We start from the raw sequence: 26,983 nt of genomic DNA on the forward strand, positions 1-26,983 counted from the left end.
TTTTTCGGTCACTTAAAAAGGGCACTAGAACTTTTAATTTCCGTTAGAATGAGCCCTTTTGCGACATTCTAGGACCAATCAGTCAATACGATCACCCCTGGGAAAAAAAACAAACAAACAAAAAAACAAATAAACACGCAACCGTGATCTTCTGGCAAAAATTGCGAAATTCCACATTTTTGTAGATAGGAGCTTGAAACTTCTACAATAAGGTTCTCTGATACGCTGAATCTGATGGTGTGATTTAAGTTAAGATTGTATGACTTTTAGGGGGTGTATCCCCCTATTTTCTAAAATAAGGCAAATTTTCTCAGGCTCGTAACTTTTGATAGGTATAACTGATCTTGATGAAACTTATATATTTAAAATCAACATTAAAATGCGATTCTTTTGGTGTAATTATTGGTATCAAAATTCCATTTATTAGAGTTTCGGTTACTATTGTAGCCGGGTCGCTCCTTACTACAGTTCGTTACCACGAAGTGTTTGATAACAGAGCAGGGTAGTAAAAGAATACTTTAGAAACAAAATTATGGAAACCTAACCCAACCTAACGTAACCTAGGCTAGCCCTAACCCCAAACTTAATATGCAAATATATACCCTAAATTACACAAGTCCATTTCGTTGTATCATCCATCACTTGTTTTTGTAGCTATGAAACCAGTTTTCTGAAAGGTAACCTAAGCGTAATTCCCAAATTTTTCCAATAGCCCAGAAGTACCGTTTTTTTTGGTCACTTTATTCTGAATGGGTGGCCGAAGAAACTATTTTACAGTTCCATGTCTTAAGATATAACTAACAAAGCAAGACATGGCCTTCGGGAAAAGGTAGGGAATGAAAGAAGGATATTTTCTTGGAAACATTTTACTGGGTCCTATTTTATATTGTAGATCCCCTCCTTAAAATCATATTTACCTAGACCAGTAGTTCCTAGCCAATTTTGGGCCATTTCCCATCAAAATATTTCTACAATCCTGAGGCCTCCTTCGTGGTGTTTAAATTTTGCTATTCGAAGTTTCACGTGTATTTGCCTGTAGGAAGCTTCAAAGGCCATTAACCCAATATTTATTTTTAGGTCATCTTCTAAGTTTTCTGTATATAAGCGAAAAACATTAGTTGGATTGCAACTGAATCCTCGTGTAAGCAAACCCCTTTCTACTGAACCCTCGTGCATCTGACCCAAGGTGCATCTGAACCCCAATCCAACTGATCCCTCGTGTAGCCAAATCCTCAAGAGGCTTAACCCCCTTACAACTGAACCCTCATACAACTCAACCTCCATGCAACTGGACTCTTTTAACTGAAGCTTCTTAGACCTCAACCCCTGTTTAAATGAACCTTCGTGCAATTGAACCCCGTGCAACTGGACCCTTATGCGACTCGACTCCAATTTAATGGAGCCCTCGTGCAACTGAACCCCGTAAAACTTAATACTGTGCAACTCAACCCCCTTCAACTGAACAACCATGTAACTCAACCATATTCAGCCTATCCCTCAATCAACTCAACCTCCGTGTATATCAATCCTTGGACAAATCAATCCCCATTTGTTTCAACCCTCATTTAACTCAATCCTCATTAAACTCAACCCCTGTTTACCCCAAACCTGGCTGCCTTAACCCAATTCAAATCAACCAAATTCAGCTCAACCCTCCTCAAATCAACAATATAACAATAAAATGTGATTAAACTCGTTTGGTAGTAAGTGACAAAAGCTAACTCGAATGAAATGGCCTTTATTGCTTGGTTAATTTCTGTGTCTTTTCTTTTATTCCGCTTTGATGTAAAAATATTTACCCCGTCTAAAAAACAACGACTTATCCATCTGTCCCATATATTAGAAAATTAGCAGAATTTTTCATGCCCAAGGCCTGAAAGGTCATGAATGACACAAACACATGAAGGTCATGATTGCAGCAACAGCTGCACCCCAGTGCAGAAAAGGCCCATACAACCATAATCTTAGATACGCTAAAAAAAAAACTTATCTAATAAGAAAAAATACCGTTAATGCTGATTCAGGAATGATAGCTATTATTCAAATTAAAAGTAACAACTTTTATGGAAAAAAAATCCAGGAACTTTTAAAAGAGCCGGAAACACTGATAAGTCTCCCTTTTCCGGTTTTGTTTCTCCAGAATTGGCAGGGCACTGGAATATCGTAGAGAGCTATTTGATGTTATTTAAAATCTAATATTCACACTGACACGCTTTTTATGATTTCCTCATGACAACATCATCATATTGGGTGCGCCAAAATTCAATTTTAGCGTCATTTCTGGAGTGTAATTTTTCCTACTCTTTCACCCCAGCACTAGCCGATCACCGGAACCTCTTAGGGGTACTGGAATGGATAACCCTCTGAAGTTGTAGAAATTCGTAATTTATTCCCCCCCCCCCACATAAATATGTGCATTAACTGGTGACTGATTTGATATTACATAACATACTTCACCCGAAATTTCTAAATAAAAAGATGATTGATTCTCTTTTCAAACAAGTTTAATAACAGCTGAAGTTACAAACATTCTTCTAAAAAAATTTTCCGTCAAAATTTTTGAGCCTTTAAACCTTTGGTTTCTTCCCAATGCCTCTCAATTTTTCTCCAAATTCTTTTTAACTTTTGTGTATTCCTAGACTACAGGCTACGTCATATTGAATTTTAAGTCCGACCAGAGTAAAAGCTAGCTCTTTCTAATCTTAGAGCTGAGGCCCGAACTCAACGACCCTCCTTCCTCCCAATTCACGCATTAAAAAAATCATAATATTTGCCCAAAAATGAGGAAAGAAATCAAAATCTGGTCATTTGGATGGAAACTGGATAAATTCCTATTTGAATGGAGCCTTTAACAACTTTTCCAGGCATAAAAATATACACGCAAGCAATATCCTGACAAGAGAAGCATTTTCGTTGGCTGCCAGATACAGAAATTAGTTGCAATCGCGACTCAGACGGTACTTTGGTCCAAATTAGTTTAGCTTTAACTTGGCCAAATGGGTACTATAAGTTAGAAATTCAGAACGAAACAAGAAGTATATTTTGAGCTTCTAATCAGTAATAACTCAAAGTTATTCTTGGGATTTGGGTTGATTCAAACAAGCTTAATTTAAATATGATTGAGTTACATAAGGGTTAAGTCAAAAGAGAATGAGTTAAACGGGGGTCTTGTTAAACAAGGGCTTAGTTTAATGGGGTTGATTTAGACTCGGGCTTAGTTGCACGAGGCCCAGTTTTAAGGGGGCTGAGTTGCACAACGGCTCAGTCAAATAGGGTGGATCTAAACGGGGACTGAGTTGCACAGGGGTCTAGTTGCGCGACAGTTCAGATAAATAGGATTGAGGTACCTACCTCAACACCTTATCCCTCTAGAGGCCCCTGACCTTCGATGACTTTCAAAAATATGTGTGTTACAAAAATGAAATTTTGCAAAATAGATCTTCTGCTTGAATGAAGTAAGGTTTTTATAAGGTTTTAAAGATATGCAAATACATTATCTAAATTTTGAAAAAAAAACATTGATATGGCTCAGAATTTTACTCAAATAACAGGAATTCTATTTTTGGAACTAAAGGCAGCGAAAGGGCAACTGGTAACTGAAAATTAAGGTAAAATGTTGTTTTGTCAAAATTTCAACAGGTATAGACATGTCATGTATATTTCAGGGCCCTCTAGAGGGAGAGGGAGTGGAGGTGGGTACTTCAAAATACTTTCACGGGACATACTTTAGCCTTTAGACTCATCCCTGAGTTTCATTTTCCTAACCTAACCCCTTTCCAAGATAGCCAAAAGTCAATCAACTAGAATTTTACCAAATATTTATATATAGAGACGGTTAGGTTACGTTATGTTATGTATTTGATATAATGCATCCCGCGCCTAATGTGAAAATATATAGCCCAAACTTTTGATAATGCTAATGAAATAAAACAAAATATGATGAAAATACAATACTTTATTAGGAAAATTGTAAAATTAACATAGAAATGGTATTCTACTGTCAGAAAACCACGAACTTACACACAAATTGACTTTTTTCAAACATGGCCTATTGTCACACTTCCAAAATGTACCTTCTCGTAAGAGTATAAAGTCATGTTGTGTCCATTGACGCACTGTTTTGTTGTGAGCAACAACCCCTTATCCTGGAAAAATATAATTGCCTCTTTTTCAGTCTTTGGCAAATCCCAAATTTTCATTTGAAAATCCATGTTCATACAGTATCCTCTATCACTATGCTTAGCAAACTAAATTGAGTTTTTTCTTTGTGGCTATGAAACCGGATTTTCTCAGCAAAATTGATATATTGAGTTTTTGTCTTTGTGGTTATGAAACCGGATTTTCTCAGCAAAATTCTTGAGTGTTTCGAATAACAAACAAGTACCAAATATTAAATTAAAATGTACCTGCATCGTAGTTTGTTTCACGAAAGAGCCTAACTTCACTTATTGAGTTTGTTCTGAATAGCACACAAGTACCCTAAAATATCAAAATGCAAGAGGGCCTACTCAAAATAGCAGTGAAATAAGACTGTCCTGGCTTCTGCTATGAGGTTGTATAAAATCTAAAGACAAAACTAGTTTAATAAGTCTTTAATGCCTTTCGATTTTGTTTATTAAGTCCCTCTCGGCTAGAGAACAGCTAAAAATTAGCTTATATTCACTCAGATACGAACACAACAAGATGGGCTAAGGAACCACGCAGGCTCTGTAACACTTCCATTACGAATATGTACCGTCCCCTCCTCCAAACTGAAATCTGTCCACCTGCCTATAATTAGTAAAATCTCTCTATAGTTTAAACTTCTCCCACCATAAACAAATTCACTTACTGTGGCTTAAATATATCTTTTTTGTCCAATGGCTATAACTCAACCAACAAAAATTTATTAGACCATAAAAGAATATAAAAGAATAAAGATATGCTGAGGACTAAACCAAGCTAGTTGTTTATTGAAAGTACATCAAACTTGCAGTAGAGTGAAATGATACGTATAATTGTGTTGCTACAGCATCACTTGGTTTTGTCCTGTTTTTTTTTTTTGGGGGGGGGGGGGGTAGGGATGATTGAGAGGCAAAACGAGACGAACAAAAACCAATATGCACCAGCTGCTCAAAAATTACGATAATTTTGTATTTTGCATTCAAGTGCTTGAAAATATAGTTAACAGTCGTCGGGGTATCCAGAATTAAATAAGCTTTCACCAATATTGAATCGATTTCGGGGAGAGGGCCCCTTTTTATGGAATTACGCAAGTCTAATTATGCTAATGAGTTTTCCCGAGTACAGTTGAATGATTCACTTTATGTAAATTGATTCACTTTGATGTAAACTCCATACTATTCTGAAGCTATTGTTTTTTTAGTTTCGACAATTACTACCATGGGTCGCTAATTGTTGCAAACTACATACAAAGTCAGATACTTTTTTCTTTGTCAGCTTGAATCATCCGCACTGTGGTTCTTGGATATGTGGACTTTCACAATGTGCAGCACATAATAGTAGAAAGTGGCACTTTCCTGAAAATGGTAAAAAACAGGAAGATGATACATGTTGAAATCCCTTTCGTGTTTTAAAAACGACTCTATGTATTAAAATCTATTTTGAATTACCCTTTGGTGCCATTATATATACCACTGGTTTGGTTAAATCACCCCAGTCAGATACGTTTTTCTTTGTCAGCTTGAATCATCCGCACTGTGGTTCTTGGATATGTGGACTTTCACAATGTGCAGCACATAATAGTAGAAATTGGCACTTTCCTGAAAATGGTAAAAAACAGGAAGATGATACATGTTGAAATCCCTTTCGTGTTTTAAAAACGACTCTATGTATTAAAATCTATTTTGAATTACCCTTTGGTGACATTATATATACCACTGGTTTGGTTAAATCACCCCAGTCAGATACTTTTTTCTTTGTCAGCTTGAATCATCCGCACTGTGGTTCTTCGATATGTGGACTTACACAATGTGCAGCACATAATAGTAGAAATTGGCACTTTCCTGAAAATGGTAAAAAACAGGAAGATTATACATGTTGAAATCCCTTTCGTGTTTTAAAAACAACTCTATGTATTAAAATCTATTTTGAATTACCCTTTGGTGACATTATATATACCACTGGTTTGGTTAAATCACCCCAGTCAGATACTTTTTTCTTTGTCAGCTTGAATCATCCGCACTGTGGTTCTTGGATATGTGGACTTTCACAATGTGCAGCACATAATAGTAGAAATTGGCACTTTCCTGAAAATGGTAAAAAACAGGAAGATTATACATGTTGAAATCCCTTTTGTGTTTTAAAAACGACTCTATGTATTAAAATCTATTTTGAATTACCCTTTGGTAACATTATATATACCACTGGTTTGGTTAAATCACCCCGTAGAAAATGATAAAACGAGGGAAAAAGCTAAAAAATTTTATCCCAATGAGTTGGAAGCATAATTTATATTTTGGAACGAGTGCATCGGCCTATGGGAATCCACTTATACCGGCGTGGTCAGGATTATATTCTTGGGGAGGGGGGTAGTATTAAATAATCTATAAGTGTCTTTTCTTAGGCCTAAATTAATTAATTTTCTTACTTGTCAGATGAGTCAATTTTGAGCTCACAAAAAGGTGGGAAGAAAAGGGACATGCTGATATTTTCCCCAATGTATTCTTCTCTTACTCCCAGTTTCTCTCAAATTTGTTTTTTCTTGTATCATTCGGGTTTCCGGTTTTATTTTCATATGATTCACCGATTAACTCTAGGACTTTTGGAGGAATATGGCTTCACATTTTAAGCTTTTTGACCAAATATCAATGAAAACGAGATAAAGTTAAATACGAAAAAATACCGCTCTTTCATGAGAAACTTGAGAGGAAAGTAAATTCCTGTATATAACGAATTAAATCTACCCTATATGCTAGGAAAGTTACTATTCTGAACAAGCCAAAACTGTCACATAAACCATCATTACACACACCTTTTGTACGCTCTTAATTATGGGGATATGTTGTTCCATTAATATTTTGAATTTTTGCGTAAATGTTATGCATATAAAGGAGTACTTGGATAGACAATTTATGAAAAAGAGAGCAATGAAAATCAAAGCTTATTCCCTTTTGCCGATAACGAAGCTAATTCCTTTAAGATAATATGTACAGAACCAAATTTTCCCCCTTAGGTTTAGCTAAAACAAATCTTGATGTTAAAATAAGACATACAATCATTGCAGGGACGTCAAACAGTTTGTAATAATGAGCTGTAAGTAAGGTGTGACTTGTACAAATAGATATTGAAAATCTAAAAAAAAAATAAATAGATAAATGAAAAATGAAATGAAATAAATAAATAAAAAAAAAAAAAATGCCGTATTATCCTGAATAGATCAAAATAATTTTTTGAATAGAAGTTTTTCAAAGGAATCTAAAAATTCAAATCAGACTTTGAGACCAGCAAAAAGAAAGTCCTATAATAAGTCAATGTCAGTATCCATTTTATTTCAATTGAATTAAATTCAATTGTTTTTATTTACTCTTCATTATTCAAAAATATAAACAACTCTCCCTTGAAGGGCACAACCGTGTCCTCTGCGGGAGCGAATGACATTTATTATACAAATCATCAATAATGATACAGCTCCCTACCCAACCGCCCTACCCCACCCCTATCAACTAATAATAATAACCTATAAATATTTATTAAAATGCTAGGAGAGATATTCAAACTTTACCCAATTTTCAAAAAATAAAATTTCAATCTATTTTAAACAAAAACTGGTTCTCCGACTCCCTGATTCTCTCCGAAAGACGATTCCACACCTTCACGCCCGACTTTTGCACACAAAACACACCTCTAAACGATTCTCCAATATCGTTGACTCATACTCATAGGATTTCTCGTCTCATACTCATGGTAATAGGCATGAAAAAAATAAAAATTTCTAAAATATGAAAGGCTCAGCTAATTTAAACCCTTATAAACAAATACACCGATCTAGTGTTCACATATCTTTTTTACCTGAAAAATACATAGTGACTTAAAACAACCGACCGTATTACTACAATTAAGACATTCCCCTAAAATACGAGGTGCTTTATTTTGCATAACCTGCACTTTCTTAAAATTTGACTCAAAGTTACATGCATAAATAGAACATCCATATGTTATATAAGAATGGATTAAAGCATAATAAATATTTTCCAAAGCACTTAGAGGTAAAAATTGTTTTAATATCCTCAGAATTCCAACACCTCTTGCAATTTTCGATGACAAAGTTTCACAATTCCGCTTAAAATTCAATTTTACATCCAAATGAAAACCAAGATATTTGTAGTCAAAAACTTGTATCACTTCCAAACCATCAAACATCAATTTGAAAGGATTATTTACAATTCGACATATCCTACAAAAATTAATTATTTTGTTTTACTTTTATTTACAGACAAAAAGCATGCAGATTTAAGCATTAGTAGTTGAGCAACTGCCTGGCTTACCTTTTCCCCCAGCTCTTCAAGAGATTTCGCAGTGATGGTAAGTGCTGTATCATCGGCAAACATGGTTAAATCTGCTTCCGATAAATAAAACGTAAAGTATCTACATAACGAAGTAGCATAACGAAGTGCTGTTTTCCCACGATAGTCGCTAGAGTTAACTCTGGCACCATGTTTTAGCAACAGTTTTACAAGGTTCACGTGATTACCATAAAATTCCTTACTACTGATGAGCATGATGAGTGGAGTTTTCCCCTCTTTATTTCGGGCATTTATATCAGCTTCATTGCTTGTCAATAAATCAGCAAATGTTTCTTGTTTATTTATAACTGCAATATGTAAGTTAACATTACTTCCATGCTTTAGAAGTAATTTGGTCATTTCATCGTTAAAATCATAGTTATCTTGCATCGCTACTTCACTCCTTTTCAACAATCTTTGGGGTTGTAGTGGTTAGAACTTATGCCCTTTTAATTAGCAGGGCTGCAAAATTTTTCCTAAGGACTCTGTCATATTTTTTCTGAAAACGTGCTTTTTTTTGTCATCTCAGATTCCATAATGTTTACACAATGTGTCATATTTTTTTGCTACAAGTGGTATCATATTTCATTGTCAAATCTTTATTTAGTGTTTTGAACATATAATCTTTTCCAAATCAGTTAAAATAGGAGTAGGCTTAACCTTATCCTGATATCTTGGGATTGTGAGGTTTTTATGACGTCTTGAAAGAAATAGGAACATTCGATTAAATTAATGTTATACACTATGGATTTGTGTCTGGGCGGCCAACGAGGCAAGTTTACATTTATAAAAGTTTTGTGGACAATCAGTTCCGACAGTAAATTGAAAATAGACTTCTCGTATGACGTCATGAAGTTACGTAATCGGCTAAGCTTTAGTTGACACCTTCGAAAACGGAAAAATACAAGACCACAATAGGTGCGTTTGAGCTTTTTAGTTTTGCGAACAAATGACTTGTCCGAGACCTGGATTCAGTCGAGAAGAAATTCGTAAAAATGAAGTATAACGGCTGATCACACTTCTTTTCATTTTAAAATACTTTGTGCCTTTTTTTTTCTTTTGCACAGTATGTCACTTTGACTCGGTAATTGGAACTTAGTTCCCAGACAAGACAGTTCCAACTATCTGTCTACCAACTTGTCTGAGGTACCCTCATTGAAACTTAGTTTGAGCCAACAATACTACTATCTTCCTAAAATACTTCCTGTCTTAATAGTTACAATCGTACTTTTAATTGACCTAGAGGCAGAAGAAAATGTTAGCCAAAACCAATCGCATATTTGTAATAAAAATTACAGATTAATATTAGATATATAGGTAATAAACAACTTGGTAACCTCTTACACACACACCCTCCTCCCCAGAACTTCAAGAATATTCGACCCTCGTTATATCTAGGGCCCATTTGTTTCTTCTTCTTTCTCCTTGTACCAGGTCAAAAAATTATGCCGTATATCGGAAGAAATTTCCCAGTCATGCACGGTTCCTGCAGCAAGATAGATCAGCTGCTTTACATGCATCAGAGAGTATCGTGTCGAGAAGTAGACTGCTCCTGTGTTTCGTTATTATATTTGATAGAACTGAAAATTGACGTTCTGCAGCTACGCTAAAATGCGGGAGCGCAAACAGATTTAGCATGAAAATTGACAGCTCTTGGAACTGTGGCTTGCTTTGAGCATCTTTTGTATTCAATAACATCGCCCAAAAGATCGAAGGAGACTTTTCAGTTTCCACGGTTCTGATAATCTCATCCCTGTGCTCACTCACCAAGATCCACTGAATCTCTATTACATTCCTTGACCTTTCTACTTCACCTTCATGTTTCCTAAGTAACCTGCTGAACCAACTAGTCAGTCCCACTAGAGTGTCTGCTCTTCTACGAAAGGCAGTCACTCGGTCCAAACAAGCCAGAGCTTTTAACGTGGGATAGGAATGATCAATTCTTTTCCTCATTCGTGTGACAACTTCTACAAGGAAGTTCAGGCAGTTCGATCCAAATTGTTTGAGATCATTCGAGGGCATTACATCCTTGTATTTCAGCAAGTGTATTTCGACATTTCGACCACAAGAAATCTCGGAGATTTCTTTGAAACAGCCTGAGATCATGGGTATGATAAATACATCGTCATTCTCTATGATGTCAATTTTGACCAACGACTTCATGATAGACTTCATGGTTGCCCTTTGAGCTGGATAAGAGTTTGTGAATGCAAGTGTCACTACTTTGGAAACCCAAATTCAAGCAATTGATCTTCTTGAGCGTAAATGCAAGGAAATGAAAGTATGCCTTAGTCAAGGGCTCCTACATGTGAGACATGATTTTTGCAGCTGTATCTTGTGAACTCTTGTCTCCAGCTCTATCTCCAAGACCGTGATTGGTACAAATATCACAAGGGCAGCTGATTGCTCAAGAACATAAAAAATTGATTTTTCCATCGAAAGCCACTGAGTGTTTGATATTTGAAGTATCCGGTATACCCTCAGTTCTGCAAATTGTTGAATTCTTTTAGCTCAACAATACGTTTGGGGCTGTTGGCAGCATAGTTGATCAAATCTCTCAGCATAGGCTCAAGGTCTTTTGGCAGTCGCTTGCTTGCATAACTAGCAACTAGGGCAAGATAATGACTGGTAAATCAAAAAACAAATTAGCTCAGGTAGTGCATCATCAACCATCCCCCCCCCCCAGACTTCCAGTCATAAGCAGTGCCCCAAATCTAGCTCGAGCTCCCTTGTTACAGAAGCATTGTCAAAGCCAATACCGATCATCCACTGGTATGCCAAGCTTTTTTAAATAGTTCATTATTAAAGTTTTCTGTCCATGGCTGCTTGCATCTTCAACCTCCAGAATTCCTAAGAATTCTTCTTTGACAGCTTGAGTATCGGAGTGCTTGTATTTCACAATAATCACTAAATATTTGACAATTCCTCAAGCTGTTGTTTCATCAATGACCAAGGAGTAAAAGGTTTTGCCCAAGTCACGAGAAAGTCTACTCTGTTCATTATGGGGCAAGAACATTCTTAACAGTCCCTGTGATCTTCGTCTGTTTGATCTGGACACTCTTAAGCACTGCAGGATCTGGTGCATATGCATTCAAAAAAGGGATAATTGTGTTGGCTTTAATGAAAGGAACGTCTTCTGAGACAAACCATGCTGATAAGTGAATTTCTACATCAATGTCCTTCTGCCTAACAAACATCAGTATACCAGGTGTAGATACAGCTCCTGCTTCTTTTTACCTGTCAAAATGACTGTTCAATTTTGTATGCCTCAAAATATTCTTTTTTGACCCCTTCGAAACCAATGGCAGAACTGGCACCACGTCGGGTCTTCAATGTTGGGGGCTCTGGTTAAAAATGACTTAGCTCCTTGTCCTCCTCCTAAGCTTTAACAAAACCTTGTTTTTGTTATTTCTTGGTTTTCTTTCTGTTTTCCTGACTTGTACTGTTTCTGTCTCGCTATCACTGCTTCCACTGTCACTCACACATTATTAGCCGGTTCCTTATGACCAACTTGCACAATCTTCATTTTGCTTTTTCTACTAGCCGTACATGAGCTTACGATGGCTACATCTTCACAACTTTCCATACAATTCACATTCTGAGCAGTCCTCAGTTCTAGATTGTCGGTAGCCATCTTTTTCTTTTTCTTGGTTTTCTGTTCTGTGCTCAGACCTCTACTTTTTTCAGGCTTACCGTCGGTACCACTGCTCAGTTGATATGTACGCCTGGACTTATTTTTGCTTCCTGTCATGTTTTGCAGGACCACTAAAAAGAACGTCGTTTTCAAACAGAACTGTCTCTTGCTTTCTTAGACTAGTTTCAATAGCACTATGCTCACCAGCCATTTTGTCTGAAGTGATAGAAACATCAATGAAAACTCTCTTGTCACTTGGCAGCCACTTGGTTTCATCACTTGTTCTTCCCTGTCTTTCAGAGAAATCTATTCCTTCTTTTTATTTTTTTGAAAAAAGTCCAGTATCTGAACTCTGAGCCCATTTTTTCGGTAAATTCTTGGCTTCTTCTATACTAGAAGTGAGTCAATTTCAATTTTCAGAGAATATATATGCAGGGTAAACAAGAATCTTTAATACCCTTCTATTGCAGTATCAATGCTTTCAGACTTTAGATAGCTTGATTAGTATCTTCTATAATCTACTAGTTGAGCAACCACAGACAAACAAACTATTAAGATAGATCATACAGAGGCTGTAAAAATCATCATCAATTCCCTTCCCATGTTTCATTTTAGGGAAGCAAATCATATTATAATCACAACTAGGTCCATGTCCCTAAGTTTTAGATTATTTTAGAACATGCTTGAACATTAATACTCAGCCTAACCTCAAATAGGCATTTGTACCATTTTTTTGGAGTAGAAACAGCACCAAAAATCAAGACTATGCCTTAAAATCCTGATGAAAGATTTTATTGCCTAAACTCATTGACTGGCTCTCACGAACACTCAGAAATACTATGATTTTTACAACAATTTAGTAGAAACAGCGCCAGAAAATCAATACTATACATTAGAATGAAGAAGAAATACTGCATTGCCTAAACTCATTGCTTGGCTTTCACAGATAATACTGAGTTGGTTTTTGCAGTTTCTAGTCCTTATCTTACTTATGTAAAAGTAACCAATTTACATGTAACACTGTAATTCCTGGGAGAGTATCAGATCATCAAGCTCTGAGTTTTGAGAAGCAGGACTTCTCCTCTTTGATTTAATAAAGTAGAAGTTTGTTTGCTATGTAAACATTTGTTGACAGTAAACTTTTCCATTTTCTAGCACTTGCTATATCTAAATCGAACTACCAGTTAGGCAAAGCAGGTTAATTAATCAAAAATTAGTAAGAGTGCCATCTAGCCTTTATGTCTCAAGGAAGCATTCCTAGTTTGGTTGATTCGTCCTTTCAAAAGTTTCAAAAAACTGTTTTAGGGCGGTCAGTTTTTTTCTGGCACCCTTGCTCTTTGTTGTAATCTTTGACCGGCCGTTGTGGTGGAAGTCCAAGATGGTTATTACTGCAGAAGGGCCTGGAAGTAGCGTTACAAAAATTCCACAAAAATTTTTAAGAGTGCTATCTAGGCTTCATGTCTCAAGGAAGAATTCCTAGTTTGGTTGATCGTTCCATTTCAATTGAAAAACTAATTTAGGTAGGTCAATTTTTTCTGGAATCCTTGACCTTTAATGTAACCTTTGACCAGCCATTCTGGTGAAAATCCATGGAGATTATTGCCACAGAAGGACCTAAAAAAAACGTTGCAAAAATATTTGTTAGAATAGGGAAATTCTACACTCTCATGAGCTTTGTTAGTGCCATTGGATCTTTGACAGATGGATCTGGACTGTAAAAAAGCTTTTAAATGATGTAAACTTCCGATACTGTTCCTTATCTTCTACTTGATAAGGCTATTACTCGAGCACTGCAAGCCCATGCCATTGTAGACGCAGAACTTCACTTGATTCTAATAATGGAACTTGTAGACGAGGTTTCAGATGCAGATTTTGAATTAAATACAGAACTTGCAATGAATACGGTTGAGCTTAGCGAAATCAAAGATCTATATGAGAAAGTATTGGATGGACAAGATTCTCTTGAACCTATTTCCCATCTTCAAGTCTCATGAAAGTTAAGACCTCTCTGTCAACTCTTTAATCAGAGCGAAAGTCACAAGACTCGGACAGGGCTAACTTTGGATACAGTGCATGGATATGGTTACCATTCTTCAAAATTCCTCAGATTTTTGTCAACAGTTTCCAGCATGATTTCTTACCTCGGAGCAGCTGGTCCCAGCAACTAGATGAAGTTGGTGAGGCTGTACTTTCAGTAGATGAAAAGACTTGAACGTACAAGCTCAACACTTTTCAAGTCTTTTGAAAAAGATGTATACTTTGTGAGAAAATCAGACATATTTTGGGCTAGATTATCTACGGATTTGGTCACAGAATAAGAACTGATGAGATTTCTGAAAACTGCAACCGGATTGAATAGATGTAGAGGAATGACGGAAGTAGAGAGACTTCAGTAGGTAATGTGACGTTCCACCTATGCTCATGTTAACCTTTTGATGCAAGAACCGACGGATGTTTCGTATCATCCAAGTGACCAAAACAAAGAGTCTGGTATTTCAAGGCAGCAAAGGGACTGCAAAGACACACAAATAGTATTTGACTTTGTCGAGCAGTTGTCTTCTTTCGAGGGTGATCCGCTATCGCTACAAAGCCTTGCTGTTGGAATGACTGCTGCAGAAAACGTGAAAGCCGACAGAGCAGTAGAAGTCAGAAAGAAGATTATTGACGGAATGATAGTAAAATTGCTGAAGAAACATTCGTTCAAACATAAAGATCAAGCAGTCCTTATGACAATGGGGAAGACATCCACTGCTTATACCCTTCATTACTATTTCATCTTCTTATAACTTTATACAAAACACTGAATATGGACGAAGTGTCTTCATTTGAATATGAACTTTGCTCCTATCCTGAGTCGCTTTTGATGATTCTGGCACGTTCCAAAACCAAATAAACCAGAGCTAACAAAAGTTATCAGGTGACTTTCAGAAAATGATATTATTGGGGAAAATCAAAGTCTGACTTGCGCCTATGTCATAGACTGGGGCAATTTGCCTCACAGGATTCCCTGGACAAAGAAAGAAATCTTATTTGAAGATCTAAGACCGATACTGGAACTACGTTTTGGCCAAATATCCACACAGCACAATTTTCTTTGATGGCTGCTCCAACAAACGATATGACCCATCTTAAGCGAAACCATGTCACTGGACGGGAAGTACTATTTAGTTTATAAATGGGACTGACCACCAAAGGGAAGATTTCATGCAAATTTCATTTTGAATTTCATGCAAAAAGAACAAATCCCATTTCGTCAATGCACTTTCTGATTATATACGAGGCAAAGGTCTGAGAACGGGTCAAGCTAAAGCTGATGCTGACTTACTTATTGTGCTTGCAGCGGATGAATGTCCGAAGTCTTTTGATAGTGTATTTATCGGTGACGATATCGATTTGTTGGTGCTGTTACTTTATCATTGATGCCTGAGAGCTACAAGGTCTTCCTGTAAAGTGAGCCTAGTGCAACCACTTAAGGTGCAACTTAAGATATCTTAACCGTTGTTAAGACGATTGGGACTAAAAACTGTAAGCTGCTTGATCTTGCTCACACAATTCTTGACGGCGACACGACTTCCTGTCTACATCAACTTAGCAATGGGATTGTGCTTAGGCGGTTGAGACACAACAAAAAGCTAAGAGAGAATGCTTCCATTTTCTTGATGTTATGCTTCGAAGGAAGGAATTGAAGCAGTAGGAGAGACTGCACTTTCTATAGTTTATAGTAGAAAATCTACTGACAATACTGACAGTTGACAACACCGAGCCTTTAAACAGAAAGTAGCAACATCTACAACTTTTTTTTCCATTCCCGAGATCTATCTTCTTCTTCAGCAGCAGTGAAATTTCACTATTTCCGAACCTATCTTCAAGTACAAGATTGGATTACACTTGAAGAGCCCTGCCCCTGATCCTGAAAATCGGGGATTGAGACTCCAGGACGGCATATTATACCCTATCCTCACAAATCTTCCAACGACACCAAGAAAAACTCTCACTGTCGTAAAGGGTGGCTGTAAGGGATCCTGTGAAAGTGACCGGTAGAGCTGTCATCAAAATGGCATTGAATGTGACATTGCTTGCAAATTCTGCAAACGAACTAGTTGCTTTAATGCTCAGGTCCGAATCAAAGACGAAGAAGACACGTGATTAATTAATTAAATGTGGTGAACTTCCAATCCGTTTGCCATTTCACTTCATCTGTGTTTTTTTTTTTGTTCAAATTAAAATCAATGATTTAGCTAGTTATGAGAAGTTACTTAATTAAGCCAATGTGATGGACTTCCAATCCGTTTGCCATTTTGTTTCATCTATGTGTGTGTGTGTTTTTTTGTTTTTTTTAATTAAAATCAATGATTTGGCTATTTACGAGAAGTTGTTTATTGGATTCTAAGAATTTGGGTGGTCACGTTTAGGGTAGAGGGTGGGTTAACTGACATGGATACGACGTCCTGTTTGCATTAGCAGTCCGATTTCTTTCTCTATGAATTCAACTTCTCGTAATGTTGCTCTCAGACCTATATCGACGCTTGATTTATGGATGGCAGGGGGAGGGGCTGAAAGTGAGTGTTCAAAGAAAAAAGTACATATTCGTTAACTACGCACAAGATTTGCCTATTAGCGACCGTTGGTGTTCTACCCCTGCTTCCTTTCTTTTCCAGATGAATAGCCTGTTTATATACGAGCAAATTAAGTTGTTTTTAAAGTCACTATCTTAGAAGAAAATACAAAAATATCAATGGAACCTGTGATAGTGACCGGTGCAGATGGCATCGAATGCGACATTGCTTGCAAATCCTGCTAACGAACTAGTTACTTAAACGCTCAGGTCCAAATCAAAGACGAAGAAGACACGTGAATAAATAAAAAAATGTGATGAACTTCCAATCCGTTTGCCATTTCAATTCATCTATGTGTTTTTTTTGTTCTTTTTTATCAAAATAAAATCAATGATTTACCTAGCCACGAAAAGTTGCATATTGGATTCTAAGAATTTCGGTGGTTACATTTAGGGTAGAGGGTAGTGGGGTGTGGGTTAATTGACATGGACACGATGTCTTTTCTGTATTAGCAGTCTGATTTCTTTCTCTATGAATTCAACTTCTCGTAACATTGCAGTCAGACCTATATCAACACTTGATTTATGGATGACAGGGGGAGAGGGTTGAAAATGAGTGTTTAAAATAAAAAAGTGCATATTCGTTATGTACGCACCAAATTTGCCTATTTCCGACTGTTGGTGTTCCACCCCTGTTGCCTTTCTTTTCCAGATAAATGACCTGTTTATATACGAGTAAATTAAGTTGTTTTTAAAATCATCATCTTAGAAGAAAAGACGAAAATGATCAATGTTATAAACAATTTTTTCCGGTTTAAAGGGTACCAAAATCAAAGCTGTTGCAATTCCTTTGAGGTTAACCCTTAGATTGACTGTACAAAATGAATACATACAATGATTGATCTTCAGTAATTATTTTAAATGCCTAGAACTCACTAGGCTTTACACGAACAAAAATAATTTGGAAGATATATTCGGGGTCTCTTTGTGACAACCTTATTGTTATTATCAATGTGCATAATTATTTTGTCTGTTACAAAATTAAAAAACTGAACCTCAGGTGTAAAACAAAAATTTAAAATTTGAACTTCAGTTGTAAACAAATTGCAAACAACATTTTAAATAAACCAAAAAGGCATACAAAAACATGAAATTCTAGTATTGTTTTCAAATCTAATAATAAAAATTGATAACCAATAACTGTAGAAGGTGTTTTTTACGCCCGCAAGAGCTAAGAGCCACTTAATTGTTTTAGTCAATGTATTAAGCTTTAGCATTGCTTCTAAAGATGGGAGTTTCTCACGGTATTCGGTTTTGGTTTTTTATGGTATGGTTGGCTGAAAAATATAGAACACTAACTTAAACAGCTCTTAACAGTCTTTCACTGGCAACAACATCGATAAATTTTTGAAAAAAATTATAATTCTCTAAGAATCTCAAGCAAACTTAGTCTAACAGATCGTGGTAACGAATTGTAAGTGAGGAGTGACGCGGCTCAATAGTAACAAAAGCTCTATTAAAAGGAAACTAGCCCCCTCCAGCTCCCATTTTTTCTCACATACATCTGATAAAATTTTGAGACAGCCGTTTTGTTCAGCATAGTTGAAAAGTCCGGTAACTATACCTCTGGAATAACACGGCCTCCCTCACCCCCACGGCCAATGGGGAAAGGTAAGTCATGTAAGTAATGAAATTGGCGCATTGTTTACATGCATTAATTGTTTTTAGAAAGCATACAAACCCTTTTTGAGGTAGGGAGTGGTGAATTTTCCAATCTTATTAATGTCCACAGGGAGAATTTGCATGATAAGGGAAATTTCCAAGGGGGTTAACTTTCCAGGAGAAGTTTTACGCCATTTGCTAGAATTCCTATGCGAAATTCTTTTAAATGTCTTACTTTCTCTCTGCCAACTCATTTTTACATGTGTAGATGTTAAGGGGAATTGTTAGGGGGGGTAGCAGGTTGGAATCGTCTAGAGTATCTTTCCATACGGGGTAGGGATTTGCACGGGGTAAATCCTCCAGAGGGATTTTTCTGCAAAAACAACTTTCTTATGGAGGGTGACGGAGAGGGGATATTTGAGGGGAGAATCTTTTACAGAGTGGGGGTACATTTGACATATTTTTTAAAACAATCTTCAGCCGGAATCGTCCGCAAGAAATTTTGTGGGGGGAATTTTCAGCTTGAATGGAATTGTTTCAGGGGTATTTTAAGTGGGAAGAACTTTTCTTTGTGGGATTGTTCGTGGGGGAAAGAATTCTCCGTGGAGAAGGAGATAGATTTCCAGGCATTATTTAAAAACGATCAGAAATTAGATAAAACAAAGTTTTGACACTGTAAATAAAGAGCAACATTAAAACTTAAACAAACCTAAATTACTAGGTATAAGACGGGTTTTGCCCCTCCTCAATACCTCACACCAAAAAGCTTATTGCACTGAAATTCTTGTCCTTAGAAATTTTAAAAAATCTTTTTATTCTAATTAAACGGCCCTTCTATATCAGGAGTCGTTCTTAAGGAATTGGGACAAAAAGTCAAACTTTAGCGTAATAAAGAGCGAGGCATTAAGGAGGGGGCAATCCCCCTCATCAATGCAATAATTTCTGTTAGTTTCCAGTTTTGACGTTTCTCCTTACTTGCAGTTGAAAAAGTTTTTTTTTAACTTAATATTCAGTAAAACGCTACCTTTTGATTTTTTGTTTTTCAAGACGGGAAGCTCAAAACCTCCGACTGAGAGATTTACACCGATTGGTAATAGATTGATAATCTTAGAATTTGCTTACTCTGTATAACAACCCTCTTTGAGCATAAGTTCATGCTTCGTTGCAAAAAGTTGCCAAAAACGCCATTTTTCTGTCGCATGACCTCTTTTGATGCTTGAAAAGGCCATTATCTCCTGATGGTTCATCTACAACCTTTGCAAAAAAAAATACAGCAATCATTTCTCTATCATCTGACGATTTATGAATAGACATGGCATTTACGGCAGCATTTACTTCATACCGCCTAGCTTGCTCAAACGACTGTAAGGCCATCCTTCAAAGTAGATGACTTTCACTTAGAAATTGAAAGTTATACTGGCTTTTTAAGAGTCAAAATGATTTGAGGGCAAACAACCCTGCTCCATGCCCCTTCTATCTGCCCTCTCTCCAAAAGAAACACGATGAAAATTGTTATATAACCATTTTGTTCAAAATGGTCGAAAGGTCGAATAATCTTGTCTCCTGGGATTAAATACTCCCAATAGTTCTATGGGCCAGGGCTCTAATTTATATAAGTTTCCCATTATTAACATATTTTTTTTTTATTTGGAAAAGGAAACATCTTTGAACTTGGACTTTCGAAAAGGCTAAGGGTATTAAGATTAAATTATAGATAATGTTGAGGTGCATATTGAACTAAATGAGAACCATGACGTAGAAGCACACTATCAGACGGGTGTATCAGCAATATCTTAGGAACGACTGAGAGTATTCAGTTGAAACCTGTGGGCTACAACCACCCCAGCAACTACTACTTCTAATACTACTACTTTGACGTAAATACGCTCTGAGACCATACTGGTTATGCATGACGTATGAAAACAAAGAAAAAAAAATAATGAATGAAAAGAGAAAAATCAAATAGGTGAAAAACGAGGATTTTTATCAGCCAGTAGCAAAATAGGAAAAACAAGCAAATATTTCGACAAGGGCCTCCGCCAAGTCGTCCTTAGTGCTCAACAAATAAGAAAGAGGAAAAAGAAAAAAAAACGAAACAAAGAAAAAACAACAACAAAATCTAACCTTCTTAAATGAACTGTACGAGAGAAAAAAAGACACTGAATCAGACAACAAAAACCGACTTAAAATGAATAAAAGAGAAGTTATCAATTAGATTGAATAAGTATCATTTGCCTTGCAACAGATTTCGTCTGTCTACAATTTCGGTTTTCATTAGATATGCGGACAGGTTGTCTTAAATTAGACTGGGTGAAAATATTCATCGAGTCTTTTAATATTAAATTGTTATAAATTGGGCTTAAGGAAATATCTCCTGTGTCTCTGTTTATAGCCAAATTTCTATTTATATGTTTTTTTTTATCTCAATTGCATCTTTAAAAGATTGTGGTAGGCAATTTACGGTAGATATTAAAGTTGCCTCTTCAAAAAGAAGTAAATGGTCAGGATAACCGTATATATTCTGGGCCAGAGCTGAATCAAAGCTGTCATTTTTTTCCAATGTCAGGGACTAATCTATTAAAATTTTGTGTTCATGCAATCGCTCCCCTAGTTGTTAATGGGTCCTGTCAATGTGAAATTTTTCACATGAACACGGGACTCTGTAGACACCACTACCTAGTATAGGGTCCGTTTTATCCTTTCCCGAGTTGAAAAAAAGTTTAACTTTTTGTTTAGTTTTGAAAGAATTAGAGAGATTATGTTTTTTTTTTTTTTAGAAAATTAAAAAAAACTTTTTTCAAATAAAACATTAAAAAAAAACATAATCTCTCTGTTTCTTTCAAAACTGAACAAAAAGTTGAACATTTTTTCAACTCGGGAAAGGATAAAACGGACTCAATACTAGGTAGTGGTGTCTGCAGAGTCCTGTGTTCTTGTGAAAATCTTACATTGGCAAGACCCATCATTAACTAGGGGAACGATTGCATGAACACAAAATTTCAATAGATAAGTCCCTGAGATTGGAAAATAAAAATGACAACTTTGATTCAGCTCTGGCCTAGCATGTATACAAAAATCCGGACCATTTAGTTCTTTTTGAAGAGGTAGCTTTAATATCTACCGTAAATGGCCTACCACAATCTTTTAAAGATGCAATTAAGATAAAAGAAACATATAAATAGAAATTTGGCTATAAATAGAGACACAGGAGATATTTCCTTAAGCCCAATTTATAACAATTTAATATTAAAAGACTCGATGAATATTTTCGCCCAGTCTAATTTAAGACAACCTGTCCGCATATCTAATGAAAACCGAGATTGTAGACAGGCGAAATCTGTTGCAAGGCAAAGGATAATTATTCAATCTAATTGGTAACTTCTCTTTCATTGATTTCAAGTTGGTTTTTGTTGTTAGATTCAGTGTCTTTTTTCCTCTCGTACAGTTCACTCAAGAGGGTCAGATTTTGTTGTTGTTTCTTCTTTGTTTTTTTTCTTTTTCCTCTTTCTTATTTTTTTTTAGCACTGAGGACGACTTGGCGGAGATCCTTGACGAAATATTTGCTTATTTTTCATAATTTGCTATTGGCTGATAAAATCCTCGTTTTTTACCTATTTGATTTTTCTGTTTTCATTTATCATTTCCTTTCTTTGTATTCATACTACTACTTTTGATCTAAAACAAGAGTTGAATTGCATCAACATTGTCACAATTCCATAGATATAGCACCTCAGTAACATAATAGGGTATTAAGTTCGAACTTCCAGAGAATGTCAAGGGGAATGTAAAACTAAATCAAGAGACACCATGTGCTTGTTGATTTTTGAAAGGGTATCAACCACATCTCAGGAACGGCTGAGAGTCTTAACTTGGAATTGGTAGGGGAAGTTAAGGGGGATGTAAAAGGAAATTAAAAGGTACTAGTGGATCCAGATCGTGAAAAAGGTATCTCAGGAAAAGCTAAGGGTATTATGCTGGAAATTTTGGGGCAAGCTGTTGGGGATATTAAAGGAAATCAAAGAACTTAATGTGAATCCAAGGTTGTCGAAAGGGTTTATCTGAGACTTCCCTTGAACAGTTAAGGGAATTAAGTGGAAACTTCATGGGGATGTAGAGGTGAATGATTTACTCGATTGAGGTGAAGGGTATTAAGTTTAAACTTCCAGAGAATGTCAAGGGGAATGTAAAACTAAATCAAGAGACACCATAGGGTATAAAAATTTTTCAGTGTATTTAACATATGTTTACACTGTGTTTAAACATGAATGAACCCTATTGCAGAATCCACAATGACTTCAGCCATGTAGAAGATTAAAAGTCACGCAGAATTTCTAACCATACTAACAATAATTACCCTTTCTATCCATCGGAAACAAATTGGATAAGTTTTTGAAAACAATTATAATTCTCTAAAAAATCTCAAGCAAGCTTAGTCTATCAGTTCGTGGTAACGAATTATAAGTGAGGAGCGACGCGGCTCAATAGTAACAAAAGCTCTATTACAAGACAAGTAGCCCCTTCCAGCCCCATTTTTCCTCAAATTCATCCGACAAAATTTTGAGAAAGTCGTTTTGTTCAGCATAGTTGAAAAGTCAATGGGCCAAAAAATTGGCCCATTGTTTACATGCATTACTTGTTTTTAGAAAGCATACAGACCCTTTTTGAGGGAGGGAGGGGTGAATTTTCCACTTGAATTAATTTCCACAGAGAGAATTTGCATGATAAGGGAAATTTCCAGGGGGGTTAACTTTCCAGGAGAAGTTTTACGTAATTTGCTAGAATTCCTGTGTGAAATTCTTTTAAATGTCTTACTTTCTCTCTGCCCACTCATTTTTACATGTAGAGATGTTAAGGGGAATTGTATAGGGGGTGGGTAGCAGGTTGGAATTGTCTAGAGTATCTATCTATACGGGGGTAGGGATTTACATGGGGTAAATCCTCCAGAGGGAGTTTTCTACGGATACAAGTTTCTTAGGGGGGGGTGTGTTTGAGGAGGATATCTGAGAGAAGAATATTTTTAAAGAGTGGGGGTACTTTGACATATTTTTTAAAACAATCATAAATTAAGCTCCTTCAAATTAAAGCGTAATTAAGAAACCTCTTTCAGCCAGAATCGTCTGCAAGAAATTTTGTGGAGGAATTTTCAGCTTGAATGGAATTGTTTCAGGGGTATTTTAAGTGGGAAGAGCTTTTCTTTGTGAGATTGCTCGCGGGGGAAAGAATTTTCCGTGTAGGAGGAGATAGATTTCCTGGCATTATTTAAAAACGATCAGAAATTAGACAAAAAAAGTTTTGACACTGAAAGTAAAGAGCAACATCAAAACTTAAAACGAACATAAATTACTACGTGTAGGACGGGTTTTGCCCCTCCTCAATACCTAACTACAAAAAAGCTTATTACGCTTAATAAGCTTATAAGCTTATTAAGTTCTTAAGAAATTGGGACAAAAAGTTAAACTTTAGCGTAAAGAGCGAGGCATTAAGGAGAAGGAAAATCCCCCTCATCAATGTAATAATTTCTGTTAGTTTCAAGTTTTGATGTTTCTCCTTAGTTTCAGTTGAAAAAGTTTTTTATATTTAATATTCAGTAAAACGCTACCTTTTGATTTTTTTTTTTTTTCAAGATGGGAAGCTCAAAACCTCCGACTGAGAGATTTACACCGATTGGTAATAGATTGATAATCTTAGAATTTGCTTACTCTGTATTACGACCCTCTTTGAGCATAAGTTCATGCTTCGTTGCGAAAAGTTACCGAAAACACCATTTTTCTGTCGCATGACCTCTTTTGATGCTTGAAAAGGCCATTATCTCCTGATGGTTCATCTACAACCTTTGCAAAAAAAATACAGTAATCATTTCTCTATTAGCTGACGATTTATGAATAGACATGGCATTCACGGCAGCATTTACTTTATACCGCCTGGCTTGCTCAAACGACTGTAAGGCCATCCTTCAAAGCAGGTGACTTTCACTTGGAAATTGAAAGTTATTAAGTATATTGGAATTGAAAGTATAGTTATTAAATTGAAAGTTATTAAGAGTCAAAATGATTTGAAGGCAAACCACCCTGTTCCATGCCCCTTCTATCTGCCCTCTCTCCAAAAGAAACACGATGAAAATTGTTATATAACCATTTTGTTCAAAATTGTCAAAAGGTCTAATAACCATGTTTCCTGGGATTACATACTCCCAATAGTTCTATGGGCCAGGGCTCTAATTTATATAAACTTCCCATTATTTACATATTTAATTATTTTTTTGGAAACGGAAACATCTTTGAACTTGGACTTTGGAAAAGGCTAAGGGTATTAAGATTAAATTTTAGATAATGTTAAGGTGTATATTGAACTAAATGAGAACCATGACGTAGAAGCACACTGTCAGAAGGGCGTATCAGCAATATCTTAGGAACGACTGAGAGTATTCAGTTGAAACCTGTGGGCTACAACAACCCCAACAACTACTACTGCTAATACTACTACTTTTGATCTAAAACAAGAGTTGAATTGTATCAACATTGTCAAAATTCCATAGATATAACACCTCAGTAACATAATAGGGTATTAAGTTCAAACTTCCAGAGAATGTCAAGGGGAATGTAAAACTAAATCAAGAGACACCATGTACTTGCTGATTTTCGAAAGGGTATCAACCACATCTCAGGAACGGCTGAGAGTCTTAACTTGGAACTTGTAGGGGAAGTTAAGGGGGATGTAAAAATAAATTAAAAGGTACTAATGGATCCAGATCGTGAAAAAGGTATCTCAGGAAAAGCTTAAGGGTATTATGCTAGAAATTTTGGGGCAAGCTGTTGGGTATATTAAAGGATATCAAATAACACAATGTGCATCCAAGGTTATCGAAAGGGTTTATCTGAGACTTCCCTTGAACGGTTAGGGGAATTAAGCTGAAACCTCGAGGGGATGTAGAAGGAATGATTACTTTCCCGCACAGAAAATTCCTCGAAGGAAAGTTCCTCGCACGTAAAATACCCCCCGCCAGGAAAATTTCCCCCGGACAATGTAATTTTAGCTGAAAATTCCCCCAAAAATACGGTTCTGACTGAAATATTTTTCTTACCACAATTTTATTTCATAAAGACTAATTTCTGGTTGTTTTTAAATCATTTTGGAAATCCCCCCTCCGTAGAAAATTATTCCCGCAAATACCGATCGACTCCCTAGTAGAAAGTTGATCCTTTGAAGAATCCCCACTGGAAAGTTTATTCCGTAGAAAATTCTACCATAGAAAATTTATGCCATTGAAAATTCCCCTGAAGATGATACTCTGGACAATTCTGACTCAGTAAAAATTCCTTGAAACTTGAAACTTCTACAATAGGGTTCCCAGATACACTGAATCTGATAGTGGGATATCCATTAATGTCGAAAGTTTGTCTTTTAAAGTTTCGGTTACTATTAAGTGGCGCTACTCCTTACTTACAGTCGCTACCTATGAACTTTTTGAAAACTGAAAATAGAGCAACATTAAACCAAAGACAGCCCTTATAAAGCCAAAACGAACAAGAATTATTGAAAACAGGTACAGGACTGACTTTCCCTATACCTTCTAAAAATTCACTGTATTCTTCATGAAATGATGTCTAGTAATGAATAACTGCGAATCAGCTATTGTCTGGGAAATCAGCTATTGAATAACTTACGTATATTTAGCGAAATCCTTCTAAAATCACTTTCCTCAAAAGTGAATTCACTTACTCTGAATAAATATATGTTTTGTTTCCAACAGCTCTAACTCGACTAGTTTAAATTTCATTGCACCATAAAAGAATGCAAAAAACAAAAATGCTGAGACTAAACCAAGGTTATTGTTTATTGAAAGTTGAAAGCACATCAAAACTTGCACTAGATTTAAGTATGCGTATAATATTTCGTCTGTACTAGTGGTTCCCACTGGGCTATACAATTGATGTTCATCAGAAGCATGGACAAAAAACATGATTCATAAGTCTTGAGAGCAAGAGCAAGTTAGGGAGGGGGGTCTCTTTAATTGAAGCTACGAAAGTTTATTTATACTAATAAGTTTTGACGAGTACATTTACACTTAATACGTTTCGTTTCAAGTAAATTATATCATTTTGATGTAGGCTATATACTGTTCCTGAGCTTCCACTCATTATACTGTTCATTGGTTGCTCATTACCGCAAATTGTATAGAAAATCTGATGCATTTTCTCTTTATTAGCTAGAACCTTCTGCTTTAAATTGATTGGATATGTTTAATTTCAGGGTATAAAAAATTTTAATCGCAGCATTAGATTGGCACTTTCCTGCGGTATAGTCTAAAAACAAAACATAATATATATTTTCTTTCGATAGTCCTAAGAATTATCTAATAATTTTCAGTCGATAGTATCTCGGTCATTATCTTGCAAACTTTTAGTTCTGCGGTACAAATTGGCAGAATCGACACTTCTCTGCAAAAATTCCCTTTCGATTCTTAAGAAGAACTACAGTTAAATTTTAGTTCAAAAATGCTTCAGTGACATTACATAAACACTGGTTTGGTACAATCACCCCTGGAAAAGAAAAAAAAAAAAAAAAACTAAAACCCTACTTAGAAAGCTTCCTCAGAAAAAACGACAACAACAAAATATCGTGTTTACA

At 36.1% G+C, this 26,983-nt stretch overlaps 1 protein-coding gene across 1 annotated transcript; it reads right to left on the reverse strand.

Moving 5' to 3' along the window:
- Positions 1 to 3,975: 3,975 nt before the first annotated feature.
- LOC136037831 (uncharacterized) lies at positions 3,976 to 26,091 on the reverse strand. The gene is made up of 3 exons (XM_065720673.1): positions 26,020 to 26,091; positions 8,487 to 8,812; positions 3,976 to 6,248 (listed from the first exon to the last, which is right to left on the reverse strand). The coding sequence occupies exons 2-3, from the start codon at positions 8,718 to 8,720 to the stop codon at positions 6,165 to 6,167; spliced, it is 318 nt and encodes a 105-aa protein (XP_065576745.1). The 5' UTR covers positions 8,721 to 8,812; positions 26,020 to 26,091; the 3' UTR covers positions 3,976 to 6,164.
- Between the last annotated feature and the right edge of the window lie 892 nt (positions 26,092 to 26,983).

Source organism: Artemia franciscana, chromosome 17 (genome assembly GCF_032884065.1).
Source record: "Artemia franciscana chromosome 17, ASM3288406v1, whole genome shotgun sequence".
NCBI lineage: Eukaryota > Metazoa > Arthropoda > Branchiopoda > Anostraca > Artemiidae > Artemia > Artemia franciscana.